The 20,589-nt window shown below is 40.6% G+C and overlaps 1 protein-coding gene across 4 annotated transcripts in view; it reads right to left on the reverse strand.

Moving 5' to 3' along the window:
- Positions 1-5,147: 5,147 nt before the first annotated feature.
- The window catches only part of UPF2 (UPF2 regulator of nonsense mediated mRNA decay), a 61,815-nt gene continuing 46,373 nt past the window's right edge, over positions 5,148-20,589 (reverse strand). For 2 of the 4 annotated variants that reach the window (XM_027460618.3, XM_021270953.4), the window contains 3 exons: positions 17,213-17,354; positions 13,458-13,578; positions 5,148-6,445 (listed from right to left, as the gene is read on the reverse strand). In XM_027460618.3, coding sequence (XP_027316419.1) covers positions 6,436-6,445; positions 13,458-13,578; positions 17,213-17,354 — 273 coding nt within the window. In that variant the 3' untranslated portion in view covers positions 5,148-6,435. Of the gene's footprint in view, positions 6,446-13,453; positions 13,579-17,212; positions 17,355-20,589 lie in introns of those variants that run through there. The other 2 variants (XM_021270964.4, XM_021270952.4) reach the window with 1 other exon arrangement.

Consider the following 20,589-nt stretch of genomic DNA (forward strand, 5'->3'; position numbering starts at 1 on the left):
GGCTAAGTTTTTTTTTATTTTCAATTTTTCCCCCCAGACCAGGGCTTTCTCTTGCCCTGCACAGTGACCTCTCCCACAAGGCAATGCCTTGCTCAAAGAGCTGCTGCTGCATCCCTGACACCTCCGCTGGATGCTCGGCTGTCACCCAGACTTCATGGGAGGTGGAAGGAAAGATCGGTTTTGTTTGTAGGGCCAGCCCTTACCTAGCAGCCTGCAGGTTGCCCACTGGGTCACAACTACCTCCTGCTGCTTGCAACCAGCAAAATGAAGACAAAATCCTTTTTGGAGGTTGTGGCAGTTAGTGAAGACACGTCGGCCTCACAGCCCCCAGCTGTTACAGACGCACAGGGCACTAATTCCTGACAGTGACCAGCGCAGTGCTCCAGCATCACCCCCTGCACCTTCCTGTGCAAGTCACTGCCCTCAGAGTGCCCGGGAAGTCACACGGAACACCCCTGCTGTATTTATTTTTCCCATAACTTTGGCAGAAGCTCCCTCAGTAACACTCATGCACCAACCCCAAGTCCCTGTTCCTCTCTGAGTGCCCCGTGGTCCCCTTCAGATGGCCTCAGGTGTGTGAGGAGTTGCTCAGACTGACTAACAAAGCTCCATTCCCCTTGTACTGATGCCCAGGACCCGGAATGACACCCGAAGGAAAGCAGCATTTGTACAAGCTGGTAGGCAGCAGCAGGGGGATTATTTTTCATATTTAAACCTCTATTAGGAAGCGGCTGTCACTGCACCTCTATTTCCACTGTACAAAGCAGCGCAGGGGTAGAGAATCACCAGGGGCTTAAAGCTTCACGACCCAGACAGACTTCATTACTAGGGAACATTTCCTGCCTTCCTAAATGGATTTAGTGTGCCTGATTAGGTTTCATTTTTATTTGCAACGTGATTTTTCTGGTGCGTTCAAGCCCAGGCACCGGGCACTGTGTGCCCAGCGCATCCCATTGAACGTCCCCGCTCCCACGTCGGGAGCATGGCCGCTGGGAAATGCAGGCAGAGGAGTGCAGCAGGGGGATCTTACCATGGCAGCCCCAAGGTGCTACCAAAAACACTGCAGAAAGTTAAGGGAAAAGCACGACAAACTTCTCAAGCTCCTGGGCTGCCAACCATTACTTCCAGAAGATAAAGTTGCTCCCCTTTAACCCCACGTGCTTTGACAGACAAATATCAAAGAATAAATAAATGTTTGTAAAGCCTAAGTCTCCTCCTTTTTAAGTTTTACAACCTTTTTGTTGGTTTTTACTTGCCTGAGAGCTCGGATCCAGGAAATGTAGGGAAGGAAGGGAGAAAGGAAGGAAGGAAGGAGTCTTTAACAGACCAGCGTTTGTTCTTCCAACGAGAGCCACGAACACCGCGTGTTTTAGTGTCCCGCTCACACCCCAGCAATAACAACTTGAAAGCAGAGTTTATAATTCAAACAATACAAGTAAATGTTTTGACATTGACGCATTTGTTTGATTCTTGCCCAAATAGTTTCCTATTTGCAGCCCGCCTGGAACCACTTAGCCGTGGTTAGAAAGCCCTATTTATAGCTGGGGGTGAGGCGCGGCAGCAAAGCGCCACCTGGGCCCAACGTCTTCGAAAGGGAGAATGGCATGGGAGGGAAGAAAAAACATCACTGGGGAAAAAACACCTTCTGGAGCTCAAAAGAAAAGGCAAAACAACCAAGTCTTTCTTTCCTGAGGGCAATAGCAGGCTTGTGGTGGTGGTGGCAGTGTGTTTATTTTGGAAATTTTCACTTACCTGGCTGGGAGGTGGAGTCTTGAGGCCACAGTGCCACCTCTGGTGGGCAATAGTGAGGGATCAGCAAGCCCCTTGGCCAATTTTTTCACTTATTTATATTTTTGGATACATTGGGCCCCTGTGCCCACGCTAGGCAGGCGGGAGGGCTGGGAAATGCTGCACCATCAGCCTGTGAGGTCTGTATTCAGAAACAAGCAGGCAGGTCTGCGTTTGGTCACCAGCACCACGTTTCCTCGAGGCAGATGCGCTCCTACCTGAACACTGCTCCAGCAAGCTGCCAAAGCCTAAAGCAGCTGCTCCTCACAACTGCCAGTGGGCTGCTGTTTCAAGGAAGGGGCCAAGTGCAATGAAAAAACCTGAAAACTCCAGCAAAGCAGGCTGTCACAAGGCAGGACTGGTTTTCTAAGCCTTCCTATAGATCAAGTCACCTTGTGTGCATCGGTGTACATGCACAAACACTTCTCATGCAGTAATTCCCTTTACATGGCAAACAGAACTGACTGCTTACCCGGAATGACTGCACAGTTAATAAAATTGTAGCAAGTCTGAAAACCCAGCAATGCATCAAAAAGGATTTATACCATTTTTATCACATTATTTCATTGAAAGGTAGACAAAGAGGGCAGACACCACCAGCAGAGGCTCAAGGTGCTGCCCACAGTTTGCTCTCAAGAAAACCTTGCACTTGCAGATTTTGGCTCCGCTCTGGAGCCAGGAGTAACACAGCACCACGGCTCAAATAGGCTTTGAGCCAGCGTGCCATAAATCATGCAGCACATTTTCTGCTTGTCAGCACGCCAGCTCAACGAGCCTGACCATGGTGAAGCCTCAGCTTCAAATGCCCGGACCTAAATTCTTTCCAAATTCTTTCCGGAGACAGATAAGATAGCAGAGAAATCCCTTACGCAATCAAGGACGGGAAACAATTTCTCGCTCATCTACATGTGCTTTCCCGGATGTGAAAGTGCTCTGCATTCAGCTACCTCCGTGCAGGTTAAGGGATGCTTGCTTAGAAATCCTCTTCGTGGGGACACCCGCAGCCAGCGTCCCTCAAGGAGTGCTCCCAGGGGAACGTCTTTGCCCCCGTCACACAACGCCGGGGTGAGAATTTGTCACTGAGTCCTTGGTGACATTGTGGAGCCCCTGGAGGTCACCGTGCTGTAGCAAGAGAGGATCGATTGTATTAGACATGACCTTACTGAAAACACTATTAAAATACTCAGAAATTCGCTATTAAGGTACTCAAATTATTCTGTTTAATTGCACTCTGCAGGCCCCTCCGAGCAGACCTCAGCATTGCTTGCTGAGGAGCATCTTTGATCCCTGTTACCCAACGGTTGGAGCAACTTGCTTTTTCCATTCCCTAGTCTGACAGGTTCTGCTTTATGCCATAATCTAACAAAAAGCAGTCAGTGCCTTGCCTCATGCTGGGAGTCACGCAGCTCCAGCATCACGAGCTGCGGATACAAACCTGCTTTTCTGGGCTTGGTTTGGAGCACAACTAGAGCAGGTTACTGGTACAGGTTACTCCCCTGATCCCGTACCAAAACCAGACTGCACACCTGACCGTGGTGATCAGATAACCTGGAAAGGCAGATGAAGGAAGACAAACCCTTCTAATGGTGTAGAATTAAAGGCAGCCTTACAAACCCTGCAGCAACAGCCTGCACGTGAACCTGGGAGCCAAACTTTTGCAAGAAGTAGGAAGCCAGCCTGGTGGAGGGCCAGGAAACTGGAAAGCAAACAACAAATAACATCTGAACATCCTTGCACCCTATGAGAACAAGTTCAACACTGCAATCATTGCAAGTGAAACAATCAAAGGGAGATTTTTTTCCCCCAGAACTACAGAAGAATTTATTCTGAAATTCATCTACAAAAGGTTTCACTGAGATGCTTTTGTTTTACTTCTTCATTCCAGCCTGAAGCCAAGAAGTCTCCAGCTGACCTCACGCTGTTGTCAGCAAGTAGTTTTAAAAAATGTTGCCATCAGTCCAAAGAATCCAAGACAAGAAGCTGAGTTTACTATTAGGAACTGGTAGGCATCCTACAGCAGAGAAGCGGAAATTATCCATTGGGGAAATCTTTCTATGGTCATATTGCTCAGTTATAAATGTGGTTAGTGAATGCACAAATGAAAGTGCAAAAAAATGGTATGAAAATAGTTCCACATGCTGTTCTTACACCAAAATTGAAACCAAGACTATCTCCCTGCAAAGTACTCCTCCCTGTGGGGCACTTCACATCCCATTGCCACAACATGGAAATTACCTTCTCTGAGTGCAGAGACAACAGCAGCTGGAGACACTTTTGAAAGGATTTTTTGGGAGTGACTGTGCATGTTCAGAATACCTGCCTGCTTAGCAAGTGAGACCTAAACCTGGCAGAAATCTAGAGAAATGCATCTGTGTGGGATGCTCTAAAAACTTCAGGTGATGCTCCACAAACGGGAAGCTGCCTAACAGCATCCTGTTATGCTGTCCAGCCAGGTCCTCAGGGAAATTGTGCACTGATCATTCCAGTGCTTCCCCATCCCCAAATGCTGTTACAGCACGTGCAGGCAAAGGAGGAGACCTAAAATTGCTCTGACAATTAGTTTTTTCCCCACTTTCAGTGCTCAATTCCATGATTAAAGACTATTTAAGTGGGTATATTTTCAAAACCTTTAATTATTCTCTCCAAAACATAATCAGGAAGTTTACGTGTTTTAAAACTCACTGAGCTAACAGCATAACTAGGCAAAACCGAAGGTGCTGTCTTTATTTCAGGCCCGTCAGGTGATGGCAACAAACGCCATCAGTGCACAATTTCACCTACGCTTCAAATGAATTTACCACCAAAGGGAGTTCTGCTTCCCTCCTGTCAGTCCACGTATGGTCCACCAGCATTTCACCCTGTCAGGGGCTAGCCCACGGACTGAGAAGTGATGCAAGAAGCCAAGAGAGAACTCACCTTCCTCACAATCAGTGCAGCCAACAGCACCTTGACCTAACACGGGTCAGTCTTCTGGTGTGGTTCACTGTGGAGCTGCAGGACCCCAAGAGGGCAACAACCGGCTGCTGTAGGTGAGCCAGCAGTGGAGCCATCTCCTTCAAAGCCGCCATCTGCGTACAACAACAGAAGTTATGTTACAGAAGACCTCAGTTTCACAGCTCCTTGCTACCCAGCAAGAAAGTCCCGCAGCTCTTACCAAGCAAGAAGTCTGTTTCCTTACCAAGCAGGCAAATCTGTTTCAGGAGTGCTTTTCGAGGCAGGAATCCTCTTGCTTTGGTACAGCGCCAACTGCTGAATTACCTGTATAAGGTACAGCCCGAGGTACAGCCCCGAGATACACCATGAACTCCTCGAAGCATTATTTTAGAAGAACAAAGGCAACGTAACGAGTCGGACACCAATTCTAAATTACAACACTTTATTGCAGCATTGGCAAAGGTCAGATTTCTGAAGCTGGTGAAGATCGGGCGGCATTTCTGTATGAAATGTTACAATTTTACAAGTCTCTCTTCCTACATGCAGAAACCAAAAAACAGTGGTAGAAAGAATTTTAAAAGAGCTAGAAAAAAAAGAATTAGTAACATACAGATGAGCTCCTTAACTGAATTAACTACTTCTACCTGAAAGCAAACAAAAATCTATGCTAATAAATAACAGATTGTCAGAAACAGACCAAGAAACCTCATTTCTACTTAGAAAAAAATAAAAATTCTACTTGTTTCCAGATGTATTTAATATTTTTTTTTCAACTTTTGTTTGTTTCAATAGACACAGAGGCTTATCAACCCATGAAGATCAACAAAATATTTGGATCCGCTCCTTGACATCCCCCTGTTATGCTGACTGGCACATTTTGGTTTTCAATGATACATACAATGGGCTCAACTATATCCCTGTCCTTAGGCTGGTGTCAGGCTGTTCCAAGCAGTATGAGTCAACACCCTGTGTTAATCCACTTCACATTCTATTTTAAACCTTAACAGACATTTTACCTCCTTGGCTCTAAAGTTTTGTTTTTTTATCACCCCTTCCCGCTCCCCAACCCCTTCTTTCTCGCTTGTCTGGCAGCAGAAGGCTACTCCTTCACCAGCAGGTCGGGAGGAGCATCTGATGGCTGAGACGTTCCCCCACGTCAGGGTTTTCTTTCCCGTTTCACCGTTTGCTCTACGTTTTCCTACTGTAGATTCGCAGCCCCCAATGAACACCCTTCCGACGCCAAGTGCTCGACCCGGAGATAACGCAGCTCGCACCAAGCGTGCAGCTTTGCTTTCCCACTTACTGGGCGCCACCAAGACCTTTTCCACTCCTGTGGAATCCGTCTGAATTTCAGGTTGATCTCTTGTTTCCTCTGAGCTGCTCCCCGGTCAAGTTAACCATCTCATTCGTTTGCTTCTGCTCGTATGAGAAGATTAACCCTCACATGGTTCCCATTACAAAAAGCTTTGTGTTTTGTGTTTTTTTTTGGCAGGCCATGACTGGAAGCTTCCACTTGTTCTGTGCGGGTTTTGGGGGGAAAGAGAGGAGGCTGCTGTTTCTGCCCCACGGCCCCAGCCTGTCCCAGGTTTCGGTTCTGAACGCTCTAGGCTGACATGCTGAGATGTGTCCACTGCTCTCATTTAATTGCTGGAGGACTCCACTATCCACAACATCAGAGATACAGGACCTAATGAAATGACACTTGCTGCTGGATCAACGTCTCCTAGGAAAAGAAAGGAAAAAAGAAATGGTTCAGTAAGAAATATCCAATCCTCTCCAGGTTAGCAACCACCTGAATCTGTCGGTGATTTTGATCTGCCTTTATCTTCAGCACTTGGAGGTTACACATTTCTATTAGCCATGCACATTTTAAAATGAGACCATGCTGGACAAGAGACAGCAGACCTCTGTATCAGGAACAACAAGCCCCCTACACAACTGCAGCAGATCAATCTAAAGTTGATCAGAGACAGCTGCCTTTCCCTACCAGGCAAGGTGCTAGGTTACTGAAATGCACAGCTGATCTGTGAATTTACAGAAATGCATGTTATTTTAGGCAGTTTTCATTTTTGTGCACAATTTCTTCACTTTTAGGAGTACTGCAGAAGCGTTAGAGAGGGCTTCCTAGAGCCAGGTAGTTGCTTACAACATTTTTAGAGAGTACTGAAGCCTTTGATCATTCTTTGGTGATGAAAGAACAGCCACATTTTATTCTCTTAAGAGTGTAAAAATGCATTGAAAGATCACACCAATTTGCAGAAATGTGATCCACGACCAGGAAATCTAGAAGTAGCACCAATCTTGTGTCACTAACCCTGGATTCCAGAACCAACAGCTGTGCTGGAGTGGTTTTTGTTGATTTCTAGGCTATAAAATTTAGTAGCGCAAAACAAAGTGAAACTCTGACAATATTTACAATCCCAAGGAAGTTCCTGGGCTCCACACCCAGGTCTTTTACCACGTAAATGAAACAGGTCATATTCTTTATGTTAATGCATAAACCTCGAGCATTTGCTAAACAGTAAGTTAATGTAAAACTCGCTTTTATTGGAAATCTTGCGAGAAAAATGTTGCAGGCAGGTAAAACTAGCCATAGGGCTTTCTGCATTTCTCAGAACAGAAGCATCCACGGTGATTCAGTACTCTCATATCCTGCAGTGTTTTGTTATTCAACCTCTCAGTAATTCAGCATTCCTGTGTTTTGTTTAAATACACAGTGTTTTCGTCAGGAGGTACTGAGCTGATGCACCTGTAGAACTTACTGTGCTTTTGCTTTTTTTGTTTGTTTTAAGCCTTAGCATTAGGTAACAGAATATTCTAACTCTTTTTTGGTGCACTCAAATCATCAGTACCATTGGCTGCGTGGCTGCAAAGCAAGGAACTTCAGTTTTAATAAGATTTAACTTGATGAACGCTCCAGCTGCGAAAAAACTTCAAGCATCAGCGCGTTGCAGAGTTCTGCTTTTATCTCCCCATCTCCCCTAAAAACACGGTTATTTTCTGTTGATGTGGAGGGGAGGAGAAGCGTTACAACTAGCTGCGTGCATCTAACCTAGCAGAAGTTACTTTCATCCCAAACAGCAGCTGCCGTGGCATGCTGGTGGTAGATAAGGCAGAGCAAGTTGTGTTTCAGAGGATTAGGGCACGATGCTGCTGGTAAGCCTGAGCAGTATTTCTACAAACAGGTATTTCAAGGGACATTTCAAACCAGTAAACAGCACAAAACAGCTAAAAGTTCAGTTAAAAAAAAAATCATCATGATTGACTTTTAAAGACAGAAAAACTATGCATTTGCCAAGTAATTTTGACAATAAGCAGTAAAGTGACCCCTTCTTCTGTTCAAAAAACCTTGATCCAGACCTATGTTTGACAAGGTCAAACTCTAAAAAAAAGCTGTAATTAAAAACAGCTTGAACCAGAGGCTGCAGAAGTGTGATTTTGCAAACTCCCCCCACCTCCCTCCCTTCCCTGCTACCAACACAGTTATCAGTTGGTGTAACAACCCTACAGCCATCTTCTCAACTGCATCACGTAAGCATTAATACTGGCTACATTCTCCACAGGAGAGAAAACCATTTATTTAGCCATGCCTGGAGTAGAACATTGGAATTTGTAAAAGTGTTCAGAAACACTACACCACTCCTACAGGTGAGGAAATAATAATACACACATGACTTGGAAATCAGGTTCCTTCTGTACATTGACATCACAAGATGACATACAAGAAAAATCCTCCTACTTTTTATCATGTGAGGTGCTTGAGATTAAGCTGCACGCTACTCCCTAATCCCTTTATGTCCCCCAGCAACCCAGACCGCTCTGTGTATTTCTGGAGTCACGCATTTCTTCACAGACTTCAGGCACCTCCCTTCTCCTCCAAACCCCTCTCAAAACTCACTTGCTGCTCTGCTTTCTATGGCCACTTTCAGCTCTGGTGCTGCCTGGTCCCTCTCCATCACATTAACCAAACCCAACAACATCAAAAAGATACAATGAACACCTGAAAGCTACTTTTTTCCATTTTAAACAATGTTTTTTTCCAGGAACAGTTCTTTTCTTTGTGTGCCTTATTCTGTTGAACATGCTTTTTTGTTTTCAGTTACACAAGCTTTAGCAGGGAAGATGCACAGACTGAGGGGACTTGATTCCAGGATAATGAATGCAATAACAGATTAAAAACATATCGTACTGTAATGTGGAATGGAGAGAAATTTCAGCAGATGTGCATTTGACCGAGTCCAAGCATGTTACCATTGCTGGAAGGAGTAAGAGCTCTCAACAGCAAAACTGAAATGCCACAATGCAGAACGTTAACCTAGCCATAGTGTATTGAAGAAGAGCACTGGATTTTACATAGCTGCTATCAATTTACCTGTGTGAGAATACGCTCTCTGGACCAGCCCTATTTCCATGTCTCTTCAAACAATAAAATACTCCCATATAAAATCCAAGTCATAGCACACAAACTGGGAAGGCGTTTTGAAGATTGGTAGCTTCCAGAAGTCCACAGAACTTTTTTTTGAGGGTTTATTTTTCTTTTTAAGTAGTATGCCAGTTTTTTTTAATAAAATATTCTCAAAAAATGGGTAATTTGTAAATAAAATCTTGTCTTCCTTTCCCTCTAAACTTCACATCGAGTCTAGCCTAGACACCAAATCCGTATTTGCAGAGCCCAGCAAGTATCATATTAACAAAGCAGAGAAAAGCCAGATCCGGAGGTGTTTATCCCTCATGTCCCAGTGCAGTTTGACAAAAGGAGCTCCAGGAATTAGGACACAACCTCCAACCTACCCTGGGCCTTCCTCCCTTAAGACAGCTAAAAAAGGAGGTCTGCATTTCTCTGGATGGCTTTCCTGGAAGGTTACAGTGGTGAGTGTATGTAGTAGGGAAAAGGATGTAATGCAGGATTAAAAATGACAACTGAGAAAGGGACAAGATTAAACTGCTGGTGGAAAAGATGGCAAAGAACTGGGTGAACTGAGCCAGCACACAATTAAATTGAGGACCGAATATCTTAATTTTTATGATAACTTGAATGTGAAGATGGGAATAATTTTACAGCAAAAAATTCTGAACCAAGAGTAAAATACTACTGCTATGGTGATCTTCCCATATTTTGAAAACGAATACAAGAACCCATTGAAAATGACAACTAAGCAGCATGATGAAACAGGGAATATGTGTGTCAGTTCTCAAGACAGTGACACACCAACACCAAGGGTTTGTCTAGTCCAAGAAAACGACAATCAGCTAGACTGAGGCTAACAGAATATGAGCAATCAGATCTCGGCTGCCCATGACTTCTGGTATTTCACTAAGTGAACTGAAAGCTTCAAAATACAGCATTGGTCAATACATCAGATATATGGTGGGTGATGCATCAAGTATTCTTGTGCAGCAGCTGTAACACCAAAACATGATGTTCAATTCACATTCTGCCCTATTATCCATACTCTGATTTTTCAGCATTAATAAAATACTATTATGGGAATATTTAGCTAATAAAATCCTAGCATCCTGTTATTACCTTCATGCTTCGTATTTCTTCATTAAGTGGGTTCAAGAGCACTAAGAGTCAGATGCAAATAGCTGAGCTGAAATTATCAACTAACTTAACCATGATTTAGTTTGTCGGCTTACGCACGCATCTCAGTGGACCTGTTCACAGCAACAGGTCTTCTTTCTGTACTATGCTTTCAAAACAGCAGGGAGTTTTGAAGTTACTAGTTTTAGTAAGACTAGACTTAATTAGTCTTATTAAAGTTAAAAACCTCCTTGGTAAAGCTTACTTCTGTACACTCAAAGTTCTCAGTGTAATTCTTTTTTTCCTTTCTTGATAACGTATGCTTTTAAACAGATTTCATAAAATGTAGTTATTTATATTTCATTTTATGAGCAAGCCATTTAATGGATCTTGATCCTCTTTAAAGATAAGAAAGGCGCTTTCTAGTGAAGAGAGGGGCTGTTCTCCAAGACCGTAAAAGATTATTTTCCTGATAACATCATCATAAAAGATTACTTTTGTAGATTTTGTGTTTCCTGAAGTTCCAGTTTAACAGTTTGATAACTAAAGTCTTCTTGTAAGGCTAAACAACTGGAGGCAAGAGTGAGAGTTGTTAAACTGCACTGAGTGCTGCTTAAGCAAGTCAAGGAGCTCTGCTTTTAATGGTGTTAGAGTAAGTTACCTTCAAGGCCAGTCAGCCTTAAAAGTTCGAGTCCCCCCAAAAATCCTCTCTCTGCAGGATCAGCATGTCTTAACTTGAAGTTATACAAGCAGGTGTTTACAAATAAAGAACAAGAAACTAATTTTTGATGCAGCACTTCGCACACACTAACTAACAGTAAGAAATCTGACAAAAGCTGAAAGTCTCATTGCATTTAATTCAACACAGGAACAGAACATTAAAAAATAAGAGTAACCACTACAAAAGATTTTTCCTGTTAAGTGATTCATGCATTACAGCCACTGCCACTAATTCATTCTTCCATTTACTGTGCTGTTATCACAGGTGAAATGATTGCCAAACGTGTGGGTGGAAGGTTGGTGTGAGTTACCTATGATTTTTAGATTTATTTATTTAGGACCCTGCTAGACCAAAATAGAATCACAGAAAATTTTAGGTTCAAAGGGCCCTCTGGAGGTCATTTAGCCTGAACTCCTGCTACTATGATTTTATAAAAGTAGGGCTAACTGCAAAGCCAGATCCAGTTGTCTATGTAAAGGTAAAACACAAAATCAATTTTTCTGCTCTTAACACTACCCAAAAATGCAAGAAACTGCTCATCCTGATATTAACTTTCAGAACCTGCCAGATTGTAGTTTAAAATGGAATCAATGAAGAGATTTGCTTGCTCAGATCATCCCTAACCTGAGGAAATGTAGAATAAAAAGTTGCATATCTTAAAGAAGGGAACAGACACGATTATTTTCAGCAAGTTGAGAGTTACTATTACAAGAAAATAACTGATCTGTCTTTATACACAAAGAAACAACCAGAACTAGCTCATTCATCACGTAAACAAATCTGTAGTTCATAGTTAATTAAGGTTGGAAAAGACCTCTAAGATCACCTAGTCCCTAAAATCATCCAGTCCAACTGTCCACCTACCTCTATTATAGACTCTTACACATACTGGTTCTAGCATATAGAAGAGTGAAGATTTCTTCAAACAGATGCTAAAATGAAAAGCTCAGTGTGAAAATTTTGCTCTCAACAAGTATCAAGATACTCTAGTGTCCTCACGGGAACTTGTGGGGTAGTCTTGACTAGAAAGCGAGGGTAGTCTAGACAGGAATAACGCAATTCACCTGTCAAAGTCAGAAGACAATCTTGAATATATCCCATAAATCTGAAACTCTTAAAAGCATAAGTGACACAAAGCCTGTACTAGTGGTAGTAAGCCAAGGGTAGACCCAGTCTTCAATAAATTAAACTCTGCTTAAGTATCCTTCACTGCAGGTTAAAAAAAAGAAAAGATTTCCTTACTACAGGCTAGGATGGCTCAACCAATGCATGACTGCAAGCCTGAGCACTACACCATGCAGCAAATAAAATATGCCCACTAAAACTAACTTCCTGGTCTCTGCTCTAAGGAGCTTATAGATTAGAAGGAACAAAGAATAAGTTACGTAAGACAAAACTATATCAGAATTTCAAGCACACGGCACAGACATTTGAACAAGGAAACACTGCTTAAACTGTTCTCTGGACAATGCCTGACCTAGTTTACAGTGAAATCCTAAATTATGTTTTCCTAAATTATGTTTTCCCTAAAATATTTGAAAACAAAAGCCTTTGAAAAGAACTATTGTCCTGGTAAATTTTATATATATACACACACACACATAAAACTAGGAGTATCATATTTGCTGATCTGGTCCCTATATTTAAAGAACTTCAGTGTACTCGTCCTCACACAGGCTACAAGGTATTTGTGACAGATAACTGAAAGACCTGCAAGAGAAGACTGCATAGTTACTCATAAAACAATTGCAGGTGTGATGGCAATTCAGTGTAACTGAACAGATTTTGTTTCTATGACAGAATTAGGCCACAGTAAAAAGAAAAACTAAATGGATAACATTAATCATTCTACTCAATTACATTTAGTACTTCATAAAAGTTAAAATGCAGTATTTTTTCAAAGAAAGATAATTTTTTTTTTTATACAAACAGTTTCTGTGTAAGGGCTTGTTGGAACAAGAGATCAGAAAGCTACAAAAATGCTTACAATAATGTACCAGAAGGAGGTTGGCAATATCACTTTAACACAGTACAGTACATGAACTTATTTCTAGTTGACAAACACAGACCACTTAGTAAATGTCCCTTCCCATTATTGCTCTCATCTACCTACCTCCAAGATTATTTTTTCCAAAGAGGAACATGAAAACACTGCATTTCACCTGAACTTCTGCCTATTCAAATCTGTGCTGCAACGTTAATTTGCTAGTTTTTCTCAAGCTTAATCTGAGTGAGAGAAGGCACGGAGATATATTAAAGCTGCATAGTGACTACTGAATGAAATAATCCTCTGGCTTGCCAGCTCTGTCAAGGATACATTCACAGACACCATGTTAGAAGCACAAAACACCGCTCAGTATTTTCAGAGAATGCTTTAGAAAGGAAACCAACAAATCTACTCACATTATGCAGATCATTATCTGCCTCAATTATGAAGGTAATTACTTGCCTAGAACCAGAATTACCACATTTAGAGGAAGATTGTCCTACCTCCCACCAGTTTTAAAGATTAGATCTGCATTAGGTGCTCCCTTCGGATGCTGGTAACGAGGACGCCGTTCACGATTTGTATTTGCTGGAGCTGGACGCTGTGCCAGAGACTGCAACATTTCTGTAATGTCATATGGAAAGAAAGTTAACTACATTTGTTATGTATCTTTTTAAAGAGGAATTTACACAATCACATTTCACTGCTACAAAGTAGAAAAAAACATTATTTACACTTTTTTTGCTTTACAGTTAAGACTTCTCATGTTATTCCAGAGCAGCTCTTTTTTTTTTTTTTTTAATTACTGAAATTGCACAGACAGCTTTGACAAATCCACACTACCCCACGACATGAACTTGTGTTTCCAGATGTTCTTACAGAAGGAACTGCCAGCCATGATTTTCATCACAGGTGCTTAAGGAGGGAGCTGTGACCTTTTCCTTCCGAATGCAGCCACCACTGACTGAATCAATGATGAGGGACAAAGGTTCACAACACTGTGAGAAGCCTTAACATAAAACTGCCCTGCAATGGAAACAACTGGACAATGCTGCTGCCAAGTGAAGACGCTGTGAGAAACTTCTCCTAAATTAGCATCCGTAAGTCAGGTATTTGTCTAAACTAGTCCTAATAGAATCCTTTTACAGAGGAGACAGACCTGAAGAGGGTGACTCAGCTGACCTACATTACACCAGCTGTCTTTGGGATGGAATTTTGCTTTTTGTGATCAGAAGGAAGAAATAGGTAGATGCTGAGAGAAGCCTGCAGTTACCAGTTGAGCACTGGACATCCAGGCTTTTGGACAGCTTAAGTAGAAGCATGATGTTTTGGCATTTGGTAAAGCTTCACTTCATTTTGTTGTGATAAAAAAAAAAAAAAAAGGTCTTTACTAGACTAAGCTAATGGTCCTGAAGTACCTGATGCAATTACAAACACATCACAAGAACCTCCACATACCCTCTGTCCATACATCAGCACATCAGACGGCAAGCAGTTCTGACAGTCCACCTGTGCAAGAATCTACCCTGCTCAGCAAACAGATGGAATAGCTGAAGGGGAAAGGTAGAACGAGCTGCTAAACAGCTTATCTCTGAAAGTCTGCTCTGTCTGGTTCTGTAATCTCTGCTAATCTCCAGGCTGGTATTGGAGACACATGCCCATCATCTGTTAGAAACAAACTTCCACTACTCTCAGGAAGACTTGCACAAGCCAGAACTGGAGACTGGTGAGATTCTATCACCACTTACTGAAAGCTTTGCATGCATTTTCTGAGTTATCCATTCAATCTTTGGGAAACTGCAAAGCTATGAATGATTTAATATACAATATTGGTGTCAACAGTTAAGAAAGCACGTGTTTGTATGTTCCCCTATCAACACCCAGAAAAGGCCAAGAAAACCATTCAACACACTGAATAGTCCCTGCTTGTAAACATCAGGAAGTTACATCCTTCAGAAACAATTCTGTTTATCAGGACAGATCTCTAACAAGGCAATGTCAAGACCAGGAAGAAAACAGCAGATGATGGTACACTGCCAGGCAGGCGCTAGAAGCAAGTGCCGAACCATCCAGCACGTGCGTACCTGTCTCTTCTGTTTTCCACACCGTGGGTAAAAGAAAATAGTGGAGCTTGTGATAAGTCAGTAACATGAGAAACTGAGTAATTGAGAAGATAACAGGAGGTAGAGAAGGCAAGGGAACACAACGTATTAGCTAGGATGAGCACATCACCTATCTGGTTTTAGTGAAGAAAAAAATGTACACAAAAATACCAGCCTAAGTTAAAATCACCCAGTTCCTAATACTTCCTCATATTAAAGTGTGTGTAATACGAATAAACATAAACTAGTATTAAATAACTACTTAATAATACTTTGAAGTACTTTGCAGCTAAGTTTTCATTTATTACCTAAACTGTGTAAATGGAAAAAAAACAAATGTACATGAAAAAGTTCGGACAGCCTTGAGGCACTCTTCCAGGAATTATGACTTTCCCCCACCCTTGGTAACTTCAAAGCTTGAAATAAAGAAAGAGTTGGTTTTAAATGTCAGTGTGTTTATATATGTACCAACTTGTTAGAAGCAAGCTGACTCCTCAAAAGGAACCCTCAAAAGGAACCACGGGCTGGATGTTGTTTATATTTATTTTATATGTAATTAAAAATAATGCCAAACAGGAGTATTATTTAGCCTGTGTAATCTATTAATGTCCTTTTTAGTTTGGTTTTACCTCGCATGTTACCCAGGTCTACAAAAGAGAATCAAAGTAAAAATTAATCAAATTTTAAAACTGGTATTAGTTATGGCAAAACCTATTTCTAGAGTGTTATTTCCCATGAATTAATGCTTTACAGACAGCACCTAGAAAATATATGAGAACATAAAATGAAATGAATGTGATCATCTTTTAAATATGAATCACAACTGCTCGCAATAAAATCCTACATTAAACAGGCTGATTTTTAAAGATACCCACAAATTCACAAGACAGATCCTATTAAACTAAATGCCCTGACCACCAGAAAAATATCAGAAGAGTCATTAATGAGGGAAACCCCATAAAAAGTCTGGAAAATGCACTTAAGTGTCTAATTCTGAAGTCTACTGTTTCTTTCTTTTTCATTAGGTGACTTTACAAGAGGGAAGTGTCTTGGAAAAAAAAAATTAAGCAGAGTATGACATTTAATACTAAGAACATACTGTATATCCTTTTCACAACTCTGTAGACACCTGCTTTGGAAAAATACTCCTTTTCAGGATTACAAGCTTAGTTCTTGTGTTATCAAAATCCTGAATGAAGTTTCCATGGTGTGTTTTTTGTTTTTTTTTATATATATAATTAGATCTGCTGCTTTAATTTAAATTTCCCATTTCTTGATGAATAATGACCTTTCACTAAATAGCTTAAATGAGATTTCCTGATAATTAACTACTTATACTGTGATTACCACCAGACTGCAGCATCTTCACAACAAAAAATAGAGCAGGAACTTTGGAGATGTTAAATGGAAAAATTAACACGAGAACTGAATACCGTCAGTTTTATTTGTTTTGGCTTTGTTTACTAGTCTTTACTAGGAAAATAGTCTGAAAAAAAAAGTGCACTAGTTCAGGGACTATATATGATTTGTTGTATTAATTATTTCAATTTGTCAATGTTCCAAAATGCTTGGTTTATACATGATCTAATTTGCTTTTTAAAGCTATAATTTGTAGGAAACTTTCATTTTGTTAATATATTATGTTCCATATTTTTAGGGCTCCTGGAACAGCTGAGGTTAACAGTCTTATTTTTCAGGCAAAGGTTACCAGTAAGTATTTGCACATCTTAATGTGAAGACCCCAAATACCTTTGCGTATTTATATCTAAAAACCAGAGTTTAAATTGCACGAATTGAATTCCTCTTGTATCCAACTCAATTCTCTTCCAGTAATGGAGACAATGCCACAAACATCAGATTAATTTTGTGTTAGCTTATTTTCAAGGAAGCTGTGATCCCAGTTCTTCCCCTTTTCCAAAATAAACAAATGTTTAGTTTATTGAGACCCACTTAAAAGCTCCCTTTCATGGAAGAGCTGTGAAACCATCTTTGAGCATAGAGTAAAGTGTGCATATAATGAAGAGCTGAAGTACAGTTTTCCATGAAGTATTACGAAATAATATTCAGAACTTCTACTGCTAATTATCACAGATATTTCTGCAGATCCGTGAAAGTTCCTCTGAAGATGAAAATGAAGCACTCGGTTATTTTCTTACCCTGGTAGTCCTCTTGTTCTTGCCGTTCGTTGATATCCAAAGTGAGCTTTTTCATCCGCATTCTCTCCTCCTGTTCAGCCTGCTGTTGGTTCCAGTGGTTTGCAGCAAGTTGGGAAGACATCGGCACATTTAAGATCTTAAACTGCAAGTGAAAATAAATTTAAGTGCCCATCAGAGAACAATAAAAGACAGTAGGGCAATGGTTATTTCTACGTTATGATGAGTAACCTTCTACAGAAGCTTCTACTGAAAAGTATTTTTTCCTTCTTTTTTTTTTTTGTTTAGGCTCTACTTTGCCTAATGACACATGAGAAAAATACAAGGTATTGAGATGCTCTGAAGACATACAGAACACACAAAAAAGGCTGAGTAATTGGAACTTAATTCTCACCAGCAACACATAGCTATAATGCTTTATTTCTTATTTTGATATAAGCCTCTTTACATAGACATCCCCACAGTGAATTACACTGGTCTTGAGATAACGACCACAGCTGGCTCAAGAAAGCTGCATCTCCCTACAAAGTCCTCTTCCTTCCAAAAAGGAGATGAAACCCCTAAGCAGAATTTCTACCATTATCCCTTGTGATAACAGAGGAGAGAAAACCCGAGGGTTTCAGCTATCCTCCAGCATTCCTTGGTGAGGACTCTTCTTTTCTGTGGATGATTCTAGCTCCTTGGTGCTAGGAAAACACATAGCGATGGATACATTTATTTTTTTTTTTGTCCTCAGACTCAAAATTCAAACTCATATTGCCACAGGAAAATGTTTTAGAGTAATTCCAAAAAATATAAGTAATTTTTAATCTGACTTGAAACTGAAACAATAGCTTTCAGAAGCCCTTTAACACTAAAGTTTGTGCAAACATTCAGAAAAATTTCACTTCCCCTTTCAATTGCATCTCCATTAGAAATAAATATTTCTGAGCTATAAGTGGGATAATGCGTTTCAAGATAATCACACCCCATATTCCACGAACTACTCTGAATCCCGCTGCTTGGTCTCATCATCTGAAATCTATTTCCACAGAAATAGAAACGGGCAAATTTCAGCGTTCTCTTCTGCTACGCTGTCAAAACCGCAGATGAAATGGTGCATTAACAAAACCTCTGTTGAGATGCCATGTAGTAAACAGAGTCTTCACTGCATGTACGTAGTATTTCATGCAGTAATTACTGAAAAAGCTCAAAGTACCTATTACAGAGCAGTGCCCCACTGGCAGTGCATTAATGAGGAGTGTGAGAAGATACCAAGTACTCAGATGTTACATTTGAAAATAAACTGTTTCAAGCAGTTCAGATAGACTCTTACAAGAACTGAAAAAAGAGTAAAATAAAGCCCTATCAACTGAAGTGTTTACTTAATGAAGCAAATCAGGCAGAAGATTTTATTATTATTATTATGCAAAGTATCAGTTATATTGAATGCCAATACAAGCTTGTTGTCAAAGGGTATGTAGGAAATAAAAAGAAAAGTTCCTGAAATTCCAAGAGAAAAGTAAGTCGCGCTTACTTATCGATGAGCAGACTTTGCCAATTCCCAGTTATTCTCAAATGAGGTTTACACAAAATACACAAGCAAAACTAACCAGCCCATTTGCAGTAGCTCATGGTAATCATCATTTCCTAGCTTTACCATAAAGCTCCTCAGCCATCTTAATACGTCCTTTGCTTTTTGTCTATTCTATGGATTTACTGTGTCTAAGTGGGTGGTAAATGTATCCAGACAGGCTGCTCACAGTAGGAAAAAGAAAAAACTGAAACACATAATGGGGCAAATGAAAGCAAAGGATCCAAAAAACAACAGGCTGGTAATTAACAAAATATCACTGAGTCACTATCTCAAGGCAATCTGATGCTTGTCAGCTGAAATCATCAAGTCACTGACGACAATCACTAAAGGATGTGACTACTGAGCTAATGGAACATTTCCAATCTGCAAAGAGAGGAGAGGTGTAGTGACAAACTCTTACAAAATCTGTAAAATGGGGACAGATTATAAAGAATTCAACTTCTGAGACGGCAAACTGAAGAATGAACTTAAAACGATCACTCAGAAGACCAGATTAGATTACGGATTTGATAAAAACTTCACTGAGAAGAGGGAACTGAACATTCAAGCCCAGGTGACCATTCTACGGATATTACCTTTTTATGCTATCTTGCTAAAGACCTTTCAAAGAAAATCTTACCTTAGGTACTAACCACAATTCTTGATACTGGGTGACTCTCTATTTTACAGTCTAAATCTCACCTGTGTTCAGATCTACTTGGCATAAATCTTGGATGATTTCAAAAAGCATCCAATGGTATTATATCTTGGATCTCATCTCTTATGATGTATATGTATGTCTTTACTTCCCTCTGTTCTCTCACTTCTTGTGGGTAACTCACGATGCCACAATCTGATTTTCAACATCCATGTTGAGTTCTACTGCTGCTACTTTTGTCAGTTTTGTCATGCAAGGATAACGTGGGTGACAGGTAAAAATAAGACACTGGTCTACCTGATATTCTTGCTAACAGCTGCTGTTGTTGATCACAGTCTGACCCAGGAGGATAAAATACGATGTCCTTGCTGTTATCAGCATGCAATGACTATTAATTCAGGTTATATGCTGCTGGTGAACAGCAATCAGTTGTGTTATTTCAAACAACTGGTAGCCAACGTCCCACTAAAATCAGGCAGAACACTGGCATTTGAACGGACCACTTAACAACTGGATGTCAGCTATCAAATATTAACCTCCAAAGGGAATCTCAGTGCATTCCATTTTCATCAATAAATACTTCCTTTACAGCTGTGATTTCCAGTTTCTGCAGTACCTTTGACAAAGAGCACAGATCGAGCCAACTGATAAGATATAAAGTGGTTAGTTGACATTACAGTGAGGTGGTGATGCTCACCATTTGACTGACTGTAAGGATAAGAAATTGCAGCCTTCTAGGCTGTCTGCATAATCCTTGTGCTTATATTTAAAATGCTGAAAAGTTTACAGCTATAAGTTACCCGTAAATTATGTATCTAACACTTCAGAACTCAGTACAATTTCTGCTCACAGATTTTAAAATAAAGCACTTTAAGAAACTATTATTTTCTTTTCAAATCCACCTCTTCTTTCCTGCTTATTTTTCTATAAAAATGACTACTAAGAAGTATTTTTTCTGAATGCAGAATTATGGACAAAGAAGCCTTTCATTGACTCAAAAAAATGAAGTAGTGTATAGAGTGATTTTTTAAAAAATAATAATTTCTAGAAACACTTAGAGGAGTCCTGGCAGGAAGAGCCTACTCCCAAAAGCAAATACTAGGGGAAGAAGGAGGGAAATCTCCTGAACAAGTTATGCTTTCTTTTTCAAGCTGTAGAATGCCAGCA

The sequence above is a fragment of the Anas platyrhynchos genome, chromosome 1, assembly GCF_047663525.1.
Source record: "Anas platyrhynchos isolate ZD024472 breed Pekin duck chromosome 1, IASCAAS_PekinDuck_T2T, whole genome shotgun sequence".
NCBI classification, from domain to species: Eukaryota; Metazoa; Chordata; class Aves; order Anseriformes; family Anatidae; genus Anas; species Anas platyrhynchos.